The following is a 21,005-nucleotide window of genomic DNA, read 5'->3' as shown; positions in this document are numbered from 1 at the left end:
TCCTTTTATTTCTTTTTTCTTCTCTGATTGCTGTGGATAAACTTCCAAACCTATGTTGAATAATAGTGGTGAGAGTGGGCAACCTTGTCTTGTTCCTCATCTTAGAGGAAATGGTTTCAGCTTTTCACTATTGAGGACAATGTTGGCTATGGGTTTTTCATATATGGCCTTTATTATGTTGAGGTATGTTCCTTCTATGTCTACTTTCTGGAGGGTTTTTTTTTTTATCATAAATGGGTGTCAAATTTTGTCAAAAGCTTTCTCTGCGTCTATTGAGATGATCATATGGTTTTTCTCCTTCAATTCGTTAATATGGTGTATCACATAGATTGATTTGCGTATATTGAAGAATCCTTGCATTCCTGGGATAAACCCCACTTGATCATGGTGTATGATCCTTTTAAAGTGCTGTTGGATTCTGTTTGCTAGTATTTAGTTCAGGTATCCTCTTAAGAGAACATTCCCAGAAAGACTTTCTTGAGAGAAGTGATCCCCAAAAAGAGAATAATCTCAAAAGACAATATCCCATACATTTCAATTTGCAAAGGGAAACCTATGGGACATACAGCAGATCAACAGTTGACAAGGTTCAGGAGTAGCAGAGGGGTTGCCTAGAAAATGACGCTGGGGACTTACAGGTGAGCGTGAACCGTTCTGTATTTTGAACTTGATGGTGGTTCCCAATCATGCTCATTATTCGGAACTTACAAAACTACACTCTGAAAAGTTTGATTTTTTCTTGTAATGTCCAAAATTTGCCTCGATTTATCTTAAAATATTTTTTAAAGAGAATATTCTTGAGGTCATGATCCCCTTAAAATATATTCATAATTTCACTTTTTGCTAATATGTAGGTAACTTTCAAGAATTCACATTTTGCTATTCTTGTTCATATATTCCTCCAAGACATAGTAATCTATTTATTTTATGTTGTATTTTTTGCTGGAATATATTTACTTAAGCATTTAAATCTACGTAGTTGTATATCGACTAATTATATTTCTTTTTACCTTTATGTAAACATAGATATATGTATAGAATAAAGTTCATCAAAAATGAATTGTGCTTATTTTTTTGTGGTGGTGAGACTTAATATGATCTCTATTTGAATTTTTTGTACTCTTTTTAATTGCTTTAATTACTTATGATGAACATGTGTTAATTTTTCAGCAGTGTTTTTTTCTGAAACTAAAAAATGAGAGAAGGTAAAGATGTGCATTCAACAACTAGAATAATGTAGATATCAGAGTTGCTTTAAAATTATTTCTGTGATCACTCATGCTTATGGCACTGTAATTACCTGAAAGAAAACTGTGGTCTTTTGTGACATTAAGTGATGAGCTTCTTCTCAGGTACAAATGACCAGCAAATGATGCCCAGTCAGACCAGTCCTCTCAGTATAGATTCAGCTCATAATGGACCATTGTGAGGCTATCAAAGTTGTCTTGCTTTCAAATGTTGTAACCCTGATTGCTTAAGTAATTTGGCAAATATCATCTTTGTTCAGTCTTTAAGGCCTTTTAGGGGTCAGGTAGGTAATCTTCATAAATATTGATGGACCAGAAGAAATCATGTCTTAAGAGGTATGCACCCAAGGCAGGCTGCTTACCACTGGCCCTGTTCATGGCAGCTAAGTCTTCCAAGGTCATGCTCTAAATATCTGTAAAACTTACAAATCAAACCCAAGAAGTGAAAACACAGATGTAGAAAAAAGTATCTGTTTTTATTTTCCAGTATGCATCATTAAAAAAGGTACAGTTTTACTAGTAGTACATTAATGAACTTAAAGAACAAAGTGACGAGCTTTTGTCACAGATATTAATTAAAAACACAGGTAATGTTTTTACAAACATCGACCAAAACAATTAAAAATGAAATAAATACATTTCATATTTCTGGCATTTTCATTGCATTTTAATATGTATAAATATATAACATTTATAATATTTTATTTATCTTTAAAAGCAACATCAAATGTGCAAAGAAGTGAATTATGATTTTAAAGTATTCAGGAACAAGAATAAATCATAAACAAGAGTTTTAGAGGAATGAATAAAGCATTTCCTTGTAGACAGTCATCAGGACTTCAGCATTAAGGGTAGCAACATGTGTGTTAATATTATCAGAAATCGACACTTACCTTAAAAAGTTAAGCCCAAGATCGTCCTTGTGCTTTCAAAGCTTCCCCACATTGCTGCTTTGTAGTGATAATTCTGAATCATTGTTAGGATGATTATTTTTCCACAGTAATAAATCAAGCATTTCTCAAATCCAGCATGCCATGTAAACAAAGTTGATGACAGCTTTGCTTTAGAAAATGGGGGAAATCTCTAACTTTAAACTAATGTACAAAAAGAAAGTCTCTCTGTTGACCTAATGAATATGGGATTGACATTTATTTTCAGGGAATTATGTTTCTTCTGCCGAATGAGCTTTGTGATCAAAGGCTTTAAAACGCTTAGTTGGTACCTGCCTGAAAAATGGGCAGGAAATGATACGCTGATTATTTTCCCTTAAAAACAGTGTTGGGTGGTACATGTTGGGGTACACATTATACTTACATTATCTACTAAAGTATTTGAAATAAATACTTGTGGCAATATAACAAATTAAAAATGCCCCTGCTTTAATATACTTCAGCTTAAATGAATTGTTATTCTTTATCAGGCAAAATACATGATTATAGTAGTTAGCAAAGATTTCCCTTCTCTGACCCAAGTATGTATAATGTAATGTTCCCTTCAAGCTTGTACTATGTACACTATCATTATATAACCCTTAGTGTATATATATACATACATATTATACATATATGTATATATATGTATAAAGTGTATGCACACACACACACACACACACACACACACACACATATACCAAGGCACTGGAGAGGTTAGCACATAATTAAGCATTCTGCTGTTAAAATGTGCCCTAATACAAACTAGGATATGATGAATAAATCTCATGCATCTAAACCTAAATTACATGAGAAATAGAGACTTATCTGAGTATTTTTGTTCATTTCTAAACTTTCTCATTCAAGTAGTCCAAGTTATAGCAAATGACAGTGTCTACTCTTTGCACTGTGAAAGGAAACATTCAACGCTATTTGCTAACTGAGGAAAATCAAAATAATATTTTTTAGTAGGTGGCTTCTCCACTCATCATGTGAAGTAGCTATTTGGGCCCATGGCTTTTTTTTCAAGAGTATCAAAAATAAACACAATATGGCATTATCATAAATTTTAATTCAGGCTACAATCTACAGTGTAAATTTAAAGTATATTAATATATTTATTTGAAATATATTCTTCTATCTAATATGGGATTAGCATTTTATTATATATATACGAGTGTGTGTGTGTGTGTGTGTTGTACAAGGAGATATATACCCACACATATCTCATTGTGCACCTTTTCCTTTATTATACACATAAGGACAGCCTAGAAGATTTTTATGACGCACAAAAAGGATATTTCATTAAATCACCTTTTTGTATTTTTTAAATGGAGTTTTACAAAACCTGACATTGTATTTTTAATGATTACATTACACTTGCAGAAAGTTTTAAAACGCTTTTTCTTTCTTTAGGCTAAGCAGCCCATTTCATATTGCCTGTAGATCCACTGATTCTCACACCACGGACACACAGACGTCACCCTAACGCGGGGCGGGCTGACACGAAACTCGAGCTGGTAACAGAGGGTCTGTGATGAGCTGGCCACTGCGGCTGCGGATCCTAAGGCAGCTGCCCCCTCCCTCCACTCCACCTCCTGAGCTGGTGGCCTCCTGAAGCCTCTTTTTGGTGGGCTTCTGATTTTACTGGGTTGGCCAAAAAGATCTTACGGACAAGTCCGAACGAATTTTTTGGCCAAACCAATAAACGGACTGCTCTGTTTGATCAAAACACAGTGAGCAATAATTCCATAGTGTTATCCCAATTATGGATATGTATTTAGTTTGATGTTCAGTATAAATTACATTAAACTGTATATTGTCCAGTTTGCCCCAGTTCTTTTTATTTTTTTATTTTTTGGCTGTGTTGGGTCTTCTTTGCTGCGCAAGGGCTTTCTCTAGTTGTGGCAAGCGGGGGCTACTCTTTGTTGCGGTGCGTGGACTTCTCATTGCGGTGGCTTCTCTTGCTGCAGAGCACGGGCTCTAGGCTTATGGGTTTCAGTAGTTGTGGCATGTGGGCTCAGTAGTTGTGGCTCACAGGCTCAGTAGTTGTGGCTCGCGGGCTTAGTTGCTCCACAGCATGTGGGATCTTCCTGGACCAGGGCTCTAACCTGTGTCCCCTACGTTGGCAGGTGGATTCTTAACCATTGCACCAGGGAAGTCCTGCCCCAGTTCTTTTTAAAAGTCATCCTGGATAGAACTTAACACTTGCCAGGTACAACTGTGAACCTTCACTTTTCCTTTTCAATTTAATGCACTTAAGAGTTAATCAGATGAAAAGTGAATTAATAATTTATAATGATTATGGAAATAGTTTGATGTTTATTTTTTAATTATAATTTTCATGTGTCCTTTTTACAAATGATGTTGTTTCCTTCTTGAGTGACTTTTTTCTTTCTTATTAAAAAAAATCAATCCACCTTATTAGATAATTGGTCATTTTCACAAGGAAGGATCCAATGTTTGATTTAGTTGGGAACATGTATTAAAAAAAGCAATTTTTTTCTTAATGGGAAGGTGGTGTTTAAACGTATATTTCAGTACAGCTGATCTGAAGGAAAGAAAATGTTATTCAAATAGTTATGTAACACCTGGGATCCGAGTTGTGTACACACAACTTCAGGGCTTTCAAATTCCCAATCTCTTCACACTTACATTCCTAAGACAAGACGCCTAAAATAACTCAAACAGTTTGGCATTACATAATCACTTTTCATGACAAGTCAGAAATTTAAAATTTTATTTTCGTATCTCACCTTATTCTCTCATAAACTCTAACTAAAATGGAAAGATGTCATTCACCCAACATAAGTCATAGCTTTGAGAATGCTTCCTAGGGACATTGTGGTTCAGCATTAACACGTAGGGTCAGGATTACACAGAGTTGTTTCTGACACCGCATGGGTTGATATTATTTTCTCTACAAGTTTTTGGGGGTCACTGAAAATTCATGAAATTTTAATTTAATAATAAACCCCAGGTAAAATATAAATCTCCTTAAATGAAGGAAAGAACAAGAGGTTCATGGATGTTCCCTTCATTCATCATTAAAGTGACACATTTTGGCATCTTTGAACGACACTGGCTGCAAATAAAACACTCAGTGTCAGTGACCCAAGGAAGAAATAGTCTGTTTCACATTGTGTCTACCGTGGGTAAAATGTAATGATCCTTTTGCAATTCTCAGCAATATTCTACAATAAGATAACCAAAATTGGAGTGCCAGTGTCAAATCATGGGATGAGGGTACAAGGAGAAGTCCACACCAGTGAGTTAAAGTGCTTTCTTCTTTGACGAGGGTTTTTGCCTGCTGGTCTCTGTGCAACTGTCTCCTTTCTGTTGTTCCTGATGCAATGATGGGGCATTCGTTCCTGACCAGGCCCATCATGTAACTGTCATACCAAATAATCTAAAATGCTGAAATGACCATTTAATGGGTATTTTTATTTATAGGTAGCTTACAGTTTTTTATATTATTTACATACTCGAGTCATTCATTCTTTCGTCTTCTCTTCTGATGAAAGCAACATGCTGGCACCGACCCACCGAGAGAGAGCAAGCTATCCTGTTCACTCAGGATGATTCCCAGAGGCCTTCAAAACAGAAGTGATTCTGAGATACGTATGACCTTCTTTTCTGCTGAAATTTCAACTCGGCTTCACTGTTGACTATCACGTGATTGCTTCTCCAGGGTCTACAGCGACGAGTATGATTGTTTTTATAAGTCAAGGTAAGAGGGATGCCAAGCTCAGGCCGTCAAGTCATGTACTTGGCTTTGCTCATCATGCCGGAGCTGGGAGCAGCAGAGGCAGTAGCCTGATTGCCTAAAAAGAGAGGGTCCAAACAAGCCACCTTGGCGGCAAAGAACGAGTGAATGCAGTGAAGAACAGCAAATAGGTTCGAAAATTCCAGCTCCTGAAAGGGAGAGAGAGGTGGTCACGTGAAATAGAAACCAGCGTCCTGAAAATAAATGGAGAATAACTACACCACTAGATAATAGCCAGAGCTTTTCTTTCAAGTGCAATAAACTTAACTAGAATCAATGACATCTAACTTATGGAAACTGTAGGCATTATTGTTCAATACGTTACTTTCAAATGCATTGCCAATTTACTTCAAAATACGGTGGCCCGAGAGTCAGAAGAACTAAGCATTCTTATCACCCATGAGCGTCTTTTCAATATTGATAAATGCTGCATATATTTGGCCAGATTAAAATTCTACTTTTGACATAGTGTAAGTAAAGAGAAACAGCAGCTTTAAAAGCACTTTTATCTCTTTACACACAATTCAAATGAAAAATTTGGATTGGAATAATTAAGTATTCTTCACTACTATCTAGAATAAGTTGCTGTTTGTCATAGGACAATGAATATGAAATACTGAGAGCAAGGGGATATGAATGTTCAAGGCACCAGAAGCCAAATGGTTCACTTCCAAAATATAATGAATGCATTCATTTTACATTTAATTAATTCTGATTAACATACTTGGTTGTTAAAAAAATGTTAGCCAGGGCCCACTAACTGTTTGGAGTTTTGGAAATATATTTCCCATTTGGGTACTTAAGGAAATGTAGCACCAACCAGTAGCACCAAATGATATATATATTGAAATGAAAATAGAAAGAAGTTACTTCAAGCCACAAATGATATCAGATTAGCTGTAAAAGCATGAGTTGGTGCTCAGGATAGGTTTCGAAAGCTGACGTCACAAGTATTTTTATGAAAAACCATCAATAGTCCCATAAAAATGATCTAATTCCAAAAGGATTGAGAGAAGAAGAATAAAAATATGTGCTTGATGAGGTCTATTTGATAAACTTGTCACAGAGAGGATAACTAGAGCGTAAGAAGCCATGTGGAATTGCTGACGAAACTGATGCTATATCAATACATAGTAATAAAGGATGCAGAATTGCAAGTAATAGGCACATTGCTGATGGTGTTTTCAATTCATGGTATGTGGCAATGGAAAATAATATAGAGTATTCATTCACTTAGGACATATTGTAATATCTGTCATGTACCAAGGAACTATTTCAATAAAATAGTTCACTTCATTAGTACTTTCTCAGATATGTAATAGGAGGACAATAGGCCATAATATAGATTCATAGTTCGGTACAACGTAGCTATGCTGTCAGAGTGATTCCCTCCAAAACTTCAGAATATCTTAGTCGGTTTCCCATGGCAAATGTTAAAACAGCAAAGATCTGGTTTAACTATTTTAAATTCCTAAAATGATTGCAACTCAAAATGATTTTACTCAGTCATTATGATTTCAGGAGCCGTATTTTTAGTAATCTGCTTCATGTCACCGCGATGTGTTATTGGTCACCTAGCAGGTTTCCTCTGGCCTTAATTCAACCCCAAATTCGCCCCTTCGTTCTTTATGCAGCCGCTTTATTTCAGGTGCAGACTTTGAATACGTTCAGCATCAACCCCTAAAAATCCACCAGCTGTAAAAAGGATGGGAAAGTTCTGGAAAGCGTGAGATATGCTTGTATATTATTAAAAAACAAAACAATAAAAAACATACAATTTACACTTGGTGAAGGGGAGAATACTGTTGAGAGTTGCAACTAGGCAAAAATATAACAACTTTTTCTCAAAAATAATTTTGCCGTACTTTATTAGATTGGAGATTACATCTTGGTTGTCAAAAAACAAATAGTCTAAATATATAGATATTTGGGGGATGATTAATATTTTCAGTGATTCATACCTTGTCAAGTATATGTCAGTTATTTGATGCAGACTGGCACTTTCAAATTTTTACGCCTTTTTTTGGATGTGGGTAGGCAGGAAATGACAGGTAATTAGAAGATAAAACAAGAGGCAGAGATGTGTTCAAGTTTGGTCCTTGATTCCAGAGTCAACTCATCTTCCCTCGGGCTCAGTAGTCACCTCTGGTCATCACATCCACTCCTAAGGCTTCGATTTGCATTTCTGTATACACTAGTAACACTCTTTCCCTCATTTCTAATGTAAATTCTGACCTGCAGAATTTACCTATCTACGGAGCATCCACAGGTGACGCCACCAAGCTATTTACCATCTCCTTGTAATAAAGCTCTTCTGAACCCCAGGAATCTCACTAAACATAATTCTCCTCAAAATTTAATCATTCATTAATTCAGTGAATATTTATTGAGTGTTTACTATGCATCTAGTCTTTTTTTTGGTGAAAAGATAAAGTAGTGAGCAGAACAGACAGAAAAAATGGTCTAATGGGAGTTACATTCTTGTGGCAGGAGACAACATATAAGGGCATAAACAAGTTAAATATAATATTTCTGAATATAATAATAAGTATACTCCAGAAAATAAGGCATGGAAGAGAGCAGAGTGTGGGAGGGCATGCAGGACAGGGAAATCCATATTGTCCTGGAGGTGAAACCTAACGGGACAAAGGAGTAAACCACCTGGATATTTGTGAGAGAAACATTCCCGGCAGAAGTCAATTTCAAAGGCCCTGCGATAGAGACATTCTAGGAGAGCTTGAGGAAAGCCAGGGACCATCAGTGCTGGGATGGAGTGAATTATGGAGTAATTAATAGGAAATGAGGTCAAAGATATAACTCCGGCCAGAAAATGTAGTGCAGACGAGCCCTTTATGAGCTTTACTCTGACTGCCATGGAAACCACTGGAGACTTTTCAGCACAGAGTGGCAAGAATTGGTATTGAGTATTAAAATGATAACTCTGGCCACACTGTTGATAATAAACTCTCTGGGAATAAGATTGAAAGAAGGGAAGTTGTAAAGTTTCCAGTTAAAAAATGTGTGGGATTGACAGTAAAATTGAGTCAAGGATGATTCCAAGATCTTTGGTTGAGCATCTGAAAGGAGGATTTTCAAATCATATATCTGATAAGGGCTTACTATCCAAAACGTATAAAGAATTCATATAACTCAACAGCAAAAAACCAAACAATCTGATGAAAGAATGAGCAGAAGATATGAATAGACATTTTTTCAGAGAAGACATGTAGATAGATGGCCAGCACGTACATGGAAAGAAGATTAGCATCAGTCATGATCAGAGAGATGAAAGTCAAGCCCACCGTGACACAGCACCTCACACCTGTTACAGCCGGAATCACCAGCGCAGTTTGCTGTAGTCTTACAGAAATTGCTGCTAACTGTTTTCAGTACATACCTTGGGATGGGTTTTCCCAATGAACAAGTTCTGAGTCACGTCAAGTAATGACAAGCACTGTAAATATGGGCTTCCCCAGGGAGCTTCCAGATAGATCCAATAATTACTGTTTTCATAATCAAATAGTTAATTTTTCAGGTCAAAATTCAGTTTATTTTTTTCCATTTTCAAATGCTTTCATGACTTCTGTAATTTTCCTTTTTTTTTTTATTATGAGATGATAACACCAGACCTGGTTATTTTGAGTTACTTTACCTCCTTGGAAAATGCTTTCAAGTGTATCTTTATTCTTAAAATTCTGATTTTCAAACTGTTTTTACTTATATTAAATAAAAATACAATTACATTTCTTCTATAGATAAATGGTGACTTTGGCAAAAAGGAAGAAAAACGCATCATACCATGGACATGTTCCCTTTAACAGCTACTTGTTTTGGAGGTGGTTAATATATTTGTTTTACCTAAAAAATGCCAGTTTAAGTTTTCTAGTTTTTACCAAGTTAGAGAATAATTTGGATTCTTAACACACATGGGTAAATAAAAGTCAATATCCTTATGGAGAATATAAGAGGCTTGAAAAATAAATTATGTATAAGGAGAAAAAACCTTCTCAGTGAGAAATAAACACGATTCAGAACCCTCATGATTCCCAGGGGTTTAGGAGCTCTTTTAAAGGTAGAGGAATATCTTGTCCAGAGTTCTCCTTTATCACATATTACTTTTCCTAACCCAATCGTTTGAAATAAAATTTTAGATGAAATAAGTGGTATATAACTCACACAGACACACACACAGACACACACACACAATTACTAATTTCCCCGATTTATTTCCAGCTGCTCCAGTTTCTTCTATACTATGAGGCATCACCAAACAGGATTGATGAAGGACCTGCATTACCAAACAGGAGCGTGCCCTGTCCTCACTTTTCTTCCCCATAATCTAAACAGCTGGGGCTCTGGAGAGTTTGCAGTGAAAGCAAAAAGGTCTTGGCGTTTCAGAAAACCTTTGGTTCCAGATGCCAAAAAGAGTCAGAAATTGTGAAAAGCAGGATAAGTAGGAAGCCGTTCCTTCATCTTTTATGCCGAGGGAGATCCTTCATCCTCAATACCTGCCCAGTTTTGTGAATATTAAACGTCCTAATTTATGAGACCTCAATTGCCAAATAGGAATTTGCTTAGATGACTGGTTATTTTCTTCCAAAAGGCAAATTTCAGCACATCATGAGTTCTTCAGTGAGATCTTTGACAGAGGCTTACTGAGCATACAAAATGTTCCATTCACAGTGTTATATATTCAGTTTTTACCTTCAAACCAGGGAACATACTGTCCCAAGGGCAACCCTTTTAGGCAGACACTTATCCACAATTTATAATGAGAAAATGAAGCTTTATAGAGAATAGCTGGAAAGTAGCCTTACTGGAACTCAATCCTCAATTTCTGATTTAAGTCTTACTAAACCTTATATTGTGCGAGAAGGTCTCTTATGGCAGCTTGAAGTCTCTGAGGCCATGGAGATTGGGGGCAGGAAAGGGTTTTGGGGAAGAAGTCTATTTAGAAATGTTTCCAAACTCTGTATGGTTCCACTAAATAAAAAAGCAATTTTCTTTTTCTTTCTCTTATTGTACAAAAAGCACTGCCTTGGCTGCCAGACCTCAAATCCAGTAATTTAGGGTTAATATGCTGTACACACTCATTTAGGAAGTATTATAACAGTGTTTTCATGGGGGGAGTGGTCATGAATTTCAATGAATACAGCAACAACAATGCTTTCAGAAGGCAGCCTGTTTTGAAGTCAGGGGATTGTCTAGCCATATTATCAAATTACAATTTTAAAATGGGTATACCTAAAGATAAAAAATGTTAAAACTAACAAACAAGAACTGTATTTTTTACCTGGAAAATTTAGCTATGGACACAACTATGAGTATATGGTAGTAATCCTTGATGTACTAGTACCTATACTCACAACATCAATTAAGCACTTTTTAAAAAGTACCCAATACAGTAAAATGAGCTTTTTAATAAATTGTCAGATAACTACAATATTACCCATGATTTCTACTAGGAAAGTTCTACTAGGAAAGTTCTGGGAAGTTTAATGAGGCTTTGGAAAACAGATGGGAAATGTATTAAGCTTTCTGAGTAACGAAGTGAGAATTTATGAATTTCTACTTTCAGAGAAAAAAAATGTAACAGGCTTTTGTATTATAACATTGTCCTTCTATAGCCATAAAACAACAAAAGCAACAACAAAAACAAAAAAGTCTGTTCCCCCAACTCCCGTCTTTTTTCAGTATTTCTGAGACTTTTCACAACCAAAAATTTAAACGCTACTTAGAACTTTTAATCTTGTAATACATATGGCAACTCAAACACTCATATTCCCCAAACAAACAATATCTCTTGTTAAATAAACTCTGGTTGTAATGTATTTGCCTTGTAACCGGGAATGTATTAATGTACTATTAGAGCGTGTTTTATTTAAAGTTGTCTACTTATCACATACAGCAAGATCTGAGTCCATTTGCTAAATCACTTTATCACTTTAAAAATCATTTTTAAAAGAAAAGAAACGCTGCAACAGTGTCCATATTTAAAACATTGGCTCAAGTTTTCTTTTGTAAAGCTTTATTTTGATATTTTAGACATATACCACTGTATGTATTTAAGGTGCATGACTTGATGTTCTGATACATGTATACGTTGTAAAAAGTGTACCACAGTCAGGCTAATTTACATACCATCACCTCTATAACTACTATAGTGTGTGTTGGGGGTGGTTTATTTACCATCTATCCTCGCTGCAAGTTTCAAGTATTCAGTATTGTTACGTACAATCATCACATTATACGTTAGCTCTCTATTAATCTTATCTAACTGAAGCTTTGTTCCCTTGGACGAACATCACTCCATTTCCCTCCCCCTCCCCCTGAGCCCCTGGCAACCACCATTCTACTCTCTGCTTCTGAACGTGACTATTTCAGATGCTACACGTAAGTGAGATCACGCTGCGTTTCTCTTTCTGTGTCTTGCTTATTTTGCTTAGCATAATATACTCCAGCTCCATCCATGTCACAAACAACAAGATGTCCTCTTTCTGTAAGGTTGAATAATATACCTCTATCCCTATGTATCTATCCATCTACCTGATCTATTTTCTTTATCCATTCATCTATTAAAGGACATTTAGGGTTTTTGCCATGTCTTGACTATTGTGAATAGTGCTGTAATGAACATGGGGGTGCAGATATATTTTCAAGATACAGATTTCATTTTATTTGGAAATATACCCAGAAGTAGAATTGCTGGGTAATGTGGCAATCCTATTTAATTATTTTGAGGAATATTCATACTGTTTTCCATAAGAGTTGTACCAATTTACATTCCCGCCAGCAGTACACAGGGTTCCCTTCTTCACATCCTTGCCAACATTGTTATCCTTTGTCCTTTTGATAATAGTCGCCCTAATTGGTGTAAGGTGATATCTCATTGTGGTTTTGATTTGCATTTCCCTGAGAACTAGAAACATTGAGCAACTTCTCGTATATTTGTTAGTTATTTAAGTTTCTTTTTTTGAGAAGTGTCTCTTAGACCCTTTGCTCGTTTTTAACTGAGTTATTTGTAATTTTGGTATTCAGATGTATGAGTTCCTTATATATTTTTGAAATTAACTCTTTATTGGATATATGGCTTGCAAATAATTTTTCCCATTCTGTAGAGTGCCTTTTTATTTTTTAAAAAAATTATTTTCTTTGCTGTGCAAAGCTTTTTAATTTAATATAGTACCACTTGCCCACTTTGGCTTTTGTTGCCTAGTCTTTTGGAGTCATATCCAAAATATTATTGACAAGACCAATGTCAAGAAGTTTTTTCCCTATGTTTTCTCCTAGGAGTGTTATGGTATCAGGTATTATATTTAAGTCTTTAATCCATTTTAAGTTGATTTTTATGTATGGTGTGAGATAGTGGTCCAATTTCCTTCTTTTGCATGTAGCTGTCCAGTTTTTCCAGCATCATTTTTTAGAGACTGTCCTCTCATTGTGTGTTCTTGGAACCTTTGTCAATGATCAGTTGACCATAAATGTGTGGGTTTATTTCTGGAATCTCTATTCTGTTCCATTGGTCTATATGTCTATATTTATACCTGTACCATACTGTTTTGATTACTATAGCTTTGTAATACAATTTTAAGTTAGGAAGTGTGATGCCTCCAGCTTTGTTCTTCTTGCTCAAGATTGCTTTAGCTATTTGGGGTCTTTTGCAATTCCATATGAATTTAGTGTATTTTCTATTTCTGGAAAAATTATCATTATGATAGGTATTTCACTGAATCTATAGATCACCTTGGGTAATGTGGATATTTTAGCAATATTAATTCTTCCATTTCATGAACATGGGCTGTCTTTCCTTTTTTTTGTGTCTTTTAAAATTTCCTTCCTCAATGTTTTATAAACTTCATTGTACAAGTCTTTCACCTTTTCAAGTTAATTCCTAAGTAATTTATTCTTTTTTGTTGCTATTGTGCATGGGATCGTTTTCTTAACTTCCCTTTCAGATAGTTCCTTGTTAGTGCATAGTGATGCCACTGACTTTTATATGTCAATTTTGTATCCTATGACTTTGTAAAATTTGTTTATTAGTTATAACAATTTTTATGGTGTCTTTAGGTTTTTTTAAATATATATATATGATAATGTCATCTGCAAACAGAAATAATTTTACTTCTTTCTTTCCAATTTGGATGCCTTTTATTTCCTTTTCTTGCCAAATTGCTCTGGCTAGCACTTTCAATACTATGTTGAATAGTAGTGACATGAGTGGGCATCCTTGCCTTGTTCCAGATCTTAGAAGAAAGAGTTTCAGTTTTTCCTATTGATTATGATGTTAGTTGTGGGTTTTTCAAATATAGCCTTGTTGTGTTGAGGGATGTTTCTTCTGTACCTATTTTGTTGAGACTTCTTATCATGAAAGGATATTGAATTTTATCAAATGCTTTTCTGCATTTATTGAAATATATTTTTTAACCTTTTATTCTGTTAATGTGGTGCATCACATTGATTGATTTTTATATGTTGAACCGTACTTATTTCCTGGGCATAAATTCCAGTTGGATATGTTACATAATTCTTTTAATATGCTTTCAAACTTGACTTGTTAATATTTCATCAAGGATTTTTCTATCAGTGTTAATCAGGGATACTGGCCTGTAGTTTTCTTTTCTAATGCTGTCCTTGTCTGGATTTGGAATCAGGGTGATGCTGGCTTCATAACTTCATTTTAGGAGTGTTTTATATATTTTAGAAGGGTTTAAGAAAGTTTGGTATTAACTCTTATTTGAATGTTTTTTAGAGTTGACCTATGCAGCCTTTTGGTCCTGGGCTTTTCTTTTTGGAAAGTTTTGCTTACTATTTGTAATCCTTGTTTGTTATTATTCTGTTCAGACTTTCTATTTCTTCTTGATTCAGTATTTAGTTTTTATGTCTCTAGGAATTTATCAGTTTCTTCCTGGTTATCCAATTTGTTGGTGTATCCTTTTTTATTTCTGTGTTATCCATTGTAGTGTCTCCTCTTTCATTACTGAATTTATTTATTGGAGTATATCTCTTTTTTCTTTATCTAAGAGTTTTTAAATTTTGTTTTTCTTTTAAAAAACTACAACTCTTAGATTTACTGAAAGTGGGATATTGAAGTCTCCTACTATTGTTGTGTTTCTGTCAATTTTTCCCTTCAGATCTGCCAATATTTTTATATATTAGGTGCTCTGATGTTGGATGCATATATATTTACAATCATTGTAACTTTTTGTTGAATTGACCCTAATGCCCTTCTCTATCTTTGGAAAATTTTTGTTTTAAAGTCTATTTTGTCTTATACAAGTATAGTATTTGAGATAAGGTCATATCTTGGACTATAAGAAAAAGAAAAAAAAAGTGAAATCATATGGAGTATGTTCTCTGACTAACTGTATAAGACTAGTAATCGATTCTATAAATATAACAAAAATCCCCAGATACTTAGAACATAGACATCACACTTCTAAAAAGAAAATCCACCTGTCAAAGACGAAGCCTTGAGGGAAATTAAAAACACATTGAATTGAATGAAAACAGAAATACAATATATCAAAATTTGTGGAATGCAGTGAATGCAGTTCTAAGAAGGAAATTATTGAATTAAACGTTTATGTTAGAAACAAGGAAGTTTCAAGTTAACAATTTAAAAATTCCACCATGTGAAATCAGAAACAGAAGAGCAATATAAATCCAAAGCAACCAGAAAGAAGTAAATAAGAAAGATAAGAGCAGAATTCATTAAACTGATCACAGAACTCAATGGAGAAAATAAATGAGAAAGTAATCCTGGTTCTTTGAATAGTCTCTAGCAAGACTGACAGAAAAAGAGAGAGAAGGCATCAATGACTAGTATCAGGAATGACTCAGGGGTGTCATAACAGAATCTGCAGACTTCAAAGTGACAATAAGGGAATACTATGGAAAAGTCTACACACACAAATTTGACAACTTAGATAAAATTAATGAAGACCTTGGAAAGTAAAAATTACCACAAATCATCTGATAAGGATAGATCATTTGAATAGCTATTTACTAAGTAAGTTAAATTCTTAATTTTTAAAAATCCCCAAAATGAAATCTCCTGGCCCAGATGGTTCCACTAGAGAGCTCTACTAAACCTTAAGGAAAGAATCAACAATCTGTATATCTTCTTTGGAGAAATGTCTATTTAGGTCTTCTGCCCATTTTTGGATTGGGTTGTTTGTTTTTTTGATATTGAGCTGCATGAGCTGCTTGTAAATTTTGGAGATTAATCCTTTGTCAGTTGCTTCATTCGCAAATATTTTCTCCCATTCTGAGGGTTGTCTTTTGGTCTTGTTTATGGTTTCCTTTGCTGTGCAAAAGCTTTTAAGTTTCATTAGGTCCCATTTGTTTATTTTTGTTTTTATTTCCATTTCTCTAGGAGGTGGGAGGTGGTTCAAAAAGGATCTTGCTGTGATTTATGTCATAGAGTGTTCTGCCTATGTTTTCCTCTAAGAGTTTGATAGTGTCTGGCCTTACATTTAAGTCTTTAATCCATTCTGAGTTAGACATTTCTCCAAAGAAGATATACGGATTGCCAAAAAACACATGAAAGAATGCTCAACATCATTAATCATTAGAGAAATGCAAATCAAAACTACAAAGAGATATCTCACACTGGTCAGAACGGCCATCATCAAAAAATCTAGAAACAATAAATGCTGGAGAGGGTGTCGAGAAAAGGGAACACTCTTGCACTGTTGGTGGGAATGTAAATTGATACAGCCACTATGGAGAACTGTATGGAGGTTCTTTAAGAAACTAAAAATAGAACTACCATATGACCCAGCAATCCCACTACTGGGCATATACCTTGAGAAAACCATAATTCAAAAAGAGTCATGTACCAAAATGTTCATTGCAGCTCTATTTACAATAGCCAGGACCTGGAAGCAACCTAAGTGTCCATCAACAGAGGAATGGATAAAGAAGATGTGGCACATCTATACAATGGAATATTACTCAGCCATAAAAAGAAACGAAATTGAGTTATTTGTAGTGAGGTGGATGGACCTAAAGTCTATCATGCAGAGTGAAGTAAGTCAGAAAGAGAAAAACAAATACCATATGCTAACACATGTATATGGAATCTAAGAAAAGAAAAAAAAGGTCACGAAGAACCTAGGGGCAAGATGGGAATAAAGACGCAGACCTACTAGAGAATGGACTTGAGGACACAGGGAGGGGGAAGGGTAAGCTGGGAGGAAGTGAGAGAGTGGCATGGACATATATACACTACAAAATGTGAAATAGATAGCTAGTGGGAAGCAGCTGCATAGCAGAGGGAGATCAGCTCGGTGTTTTGTGACCACCTAGAGGGGTGGGATAGAGAGGGTGGGAGTGAGGGGGACGCAGGAGGGAAGAGATATGGGAACATATGTATATGTATAACTGATTCACTTTGTTATAAAGCAGAAACTAACACATCATTGTAAAGCAATTATACTCCAATAAAGATGTTAAAAAAAGAAAGAATCAACAAAAATAGTACACAATATCTTCCAGAAAGTAAAAGAGGAGGAATATTTTCAACTCATTTTATAAATACAGTTTGTCCCAATACCAAAACCAGGCAAAGACAGTACCAAACAAAGCAAAATAAAATAAGCAAAAAACAACAACAAAAGAACCTACAGACCAAATCTCTCATAGATGTAAAAGCAAAAATCCTTAAAATTTTGAGAAATAAAATTCAGCAGTATATATAAAAATTCCACATCACTAAGTACGGTTTATTCCTGAAATGTAAGACAGGGTCAGTATTTGAAAATCAATGAACATAAACCACTACATTAACAAGCTAAGCAAGAAAATTGACATTGTCGTATTAACTGATACCCATTCATGGTAAAAACTTTCAGAAAAATGGAGATAGAGGGGACCTAACTCAACCTGAGAAAAAAGTTTCTATTAGACCACTAAATTTAACATCATACTTAATGGTGGAAAGCTAAATGACTTTCCCCTAAAATAAGGAAGAAATGTAGAATGTCTGCACTCATCACTGGTATTCAATATGGTATTTAAATTTGTAGGCAGCAAAATAGGCAAGAAAAAGATCGTAATGTGATACGGATCTGAAAAAAGGAACATATCTCTCCTGATTTGCACATGGCTTGATAATCTGTGTAAATAAATGCAAAGAATTTAAAAAATCGAAAATAGAAACAAAAGACCTAGAACTAAGTGCATATATATATATATATATATATATATATACATGTGTGTGTGTGTGTATATATATATATACAGGATTCAGGATGCAATGTAAATATATAAACATTAATTATATTGCTACATAGTAGCATTAATAGTTGAAAAATAAAATTTTCAAAGTATCATTTACATTCCCCCCCAAAAAAGAAGAAATGATTTACCTAAATGCCAATCTAACAAAACATGAATAGGATTTATATGATGAAAACTACACAATACTGAAGAAATAAATCAGAAGGTCAAAAAATAGAAAAATATTCTGTTTTCATTGCTTTAAGAAATCAACATAGTAAAGACATCAGTTCTCCTGAAATTGATATATAGATTATGCCATCCCTACCGAAGGGGCAGTGACATTATTCATAAATACAGAGAAGGTAATTGTAAAATGTCTGTGGAAATACAAAGCAACTAGAACAGCTAACGCATTCTGAAAAATAACAGTATAGTGAACAGAATCATCCATTTCAAGGATTATTATATAGCTACTCTATCCAAGAATGTATAATACTGGCAAAGAGATAGATGCAAGAAACAGCACCACAGAGGTAGGACCAAGTAATTTTCAATGAAGCTGCTAAAATAATTCAATAGAAGAAGAATGGTCTTTACAACAAATGATGCTGTTGTAACTGGATAACCACAGGCAAAACAGAGAAGGTCAGCTAAGCCCCACAACTTACAGAAGAAAAATGAACTCAGATGTGTCATATATTTAACTGTAAATGGAAAGCTTATAAGACATTTTGAAAATAGCATAGGAGAAAACCTTTGGCACCTGTGACGTGCTGAAGAATTTTTGACATGACACCAAAATTATAATTTTTAAGAGAAAGAGCTGATAAACAGGGTTTGTAAAGTTTTTAAAAATTTTTCTGCAAGATACCCTGTTAAAAAGATGAAAGATAAATTAAAAAATGAAAGAAAATATTTGCAAACAACACATCTAACAAATCCTCATATACAAAATACATAATAACCCATAAAACTCTAAGTAAAACAAATCACAAAATACAATTCGAAAATAGGCAAAAAACGGGAAAAGACATTTCATCAAAGGGAACATATATAGAGAGAAAATAGTCATGTAAAATGTTATTCATCATTGCTAGCCTTTAGGAAAACGCAAATTAAGACTATGATGAGAACTGCTAAAATAAAAAGTAGTGACCATTTCAAATGCTGGTGAGGATGTAGAGAGACTGAGTTTCTCATACATTGCTGGTGGGAATGTAAAATGTCACCACTACTTTGAAAAGCAATTTGGCATTTGCCTTAAAACGAAATAAACATTTTCCATATGACTGAGCAACTGCCCTCCTGGGCATTTATCCCAGAGAAATGAAATGTCATGTCTACCTAGAAGCATGTACACTATTATTCATAGCAGCAATAACTAAACACTGCAGTCAAATGTCCCTCAGCAGATAAATGGTTAAACAAAATGGGGTCCATATCACGGAATACTACTCAGCAGTAAAAAGGAACAAACGATCAATATGCAGACAGAGGGCATTATGCTCAGCGAAAAACGTCATCTCGGGATTTCACACAGTGTACGTTTAATCTATACAATATTCTCAAAATGACAAAATTACAGAAGTGAAAAACAGATCAGTGGCTTCTAGGAACTAAGAACGGTGGGAGTCAGGGGTGTGTATACAGGGCAGCATGAGGAAGATGGTTGTGTATTTGATTGTGGATATGGGTACACAAATTTACACATGCTATAACTGATGTGAAATATACACGTATGGTGTCAATGTTAAAATTCCTGCTTTTTATATTATACTATAGTTACATAAGGTTTACCCACTCGGGGAAACTGGATGAAGGGTACAGAGAACATCTTCTAGTTTTATAACTTCCTGTGAGTTGGAAGAGTTCACAAACACTTTTACATCCATATGGCCTTTAGCTTTGGCCTTGGTAACTGTGTTTACTTTTCCCAGAAGACATTTTTCTAACATGTTTTAAAATAAATATTTCTGCAGCATTTTATTTATGTTGCAGGAAAGTATAAATAAAACCAAGACTTTAAAAAATGAACGAAAGGAAATAATAATCAGAATAAACGATTCAGCACACCGCTACACAAAGTAAATTCCAGATACTTCTTCCTATCTTCCAACCTCCATCCATTCAGAGTATGACTACCTAATACTTCTTCCTATCTTCCAACCTCCATCCATTCAGAGTATGACTACCTAATACTTCTTCCTATCTTCCAACCTCCATCCATTCAGAGTATTCAACAACGTACCAGGAAATTATCTTCCAACCTCCATCCATTCAGAGTATGACTACCTAATTTTGTTTGCCTAAATGAAAAAGAGATTGTGGAGAGTGACTCAACAACGTACCAGGAAATATTAAATGAAGTGAAACGCAGACAGTTATTACTTGCCTGATCCCAGGCAAGCATCAGGTTAAGCCTGACGATTGTATGTTGTAAGACACACTCCTTGTGCTTAAAAGTTCTTGGTCTAGTGAAGGAGGCACGCTAGTGAAAAATGACCACACAGAGTGGACACCAGTGTTACAACATACATAAATTAAGAGGAGTTATATTATAAATATACAGGAGAAGCTCCTGTCCCTGACTTGGAGACGGGGACACAGGCCAAACTTCCCACATTAAAATTATAAAAATTAATAGAAATGAACAAAACACAGAAACTGTCCAAAGCATGTGAAAAATGACACAAATTTGGGGTATGGTTATAAACTTGAATTTCTTAAATGTGGGAAGGACAAACAGTCTATATATGTTAAGTAATCACCTTTACTAACTTCTCTCCTAATAATAATACTGCTATTTTTTTTTAATACTTCCTTAGTTGTTATGCTACA

The 21,005-nt window shown here is 34.8% G+C and overlaps 1 protein-coding gene across 2 annotated transcripts in view; it reads right to left on the bottom strand.

The window, feature by feature from the left end:
- Positions 1–5,932: 5,932 nt before the first annotated feature.
- Positions 5,933–21,005, bottom strand: part of SNTG1 (syntrophin gamma 1) — a 188,126-nt gene continuing 173,053 nt past the window's right edge. For both annotated transcript variants that reach the window (XM_024742651.1, XM_024742652.1), the window contains one exon: positions 5,933–6,091. In XM_024742651.1, coding sequence (XP_024598419.1) covers positions 5,933–6,091 — 159 coding nt within the window. The remainder of the gene's footprint in view (positions 6,092–21,005) is intronic.

Source organism: Neophocaena asiaeorientalis, unplaced genomic scaffold (assembly GCF_003031525.2).
Source record: "Neophocaena asiaeorientalis asiaeorientalis breed wild unplaced genomic scaffold, Neophocaena_asiaeorientalis_V1.1 scaffold226, whole genome shotgun sequence".
Taxonomy (NCBI): Eukaryota; Metazoa; Chordata; class Mammalia; order Artiodactyla; family Phocoenidae; genus Neophocaena; species Neophocaena asiaeorientalis.
This window is presented reverse-complemented; position numbering and strand designations above follow the sequence as displayed.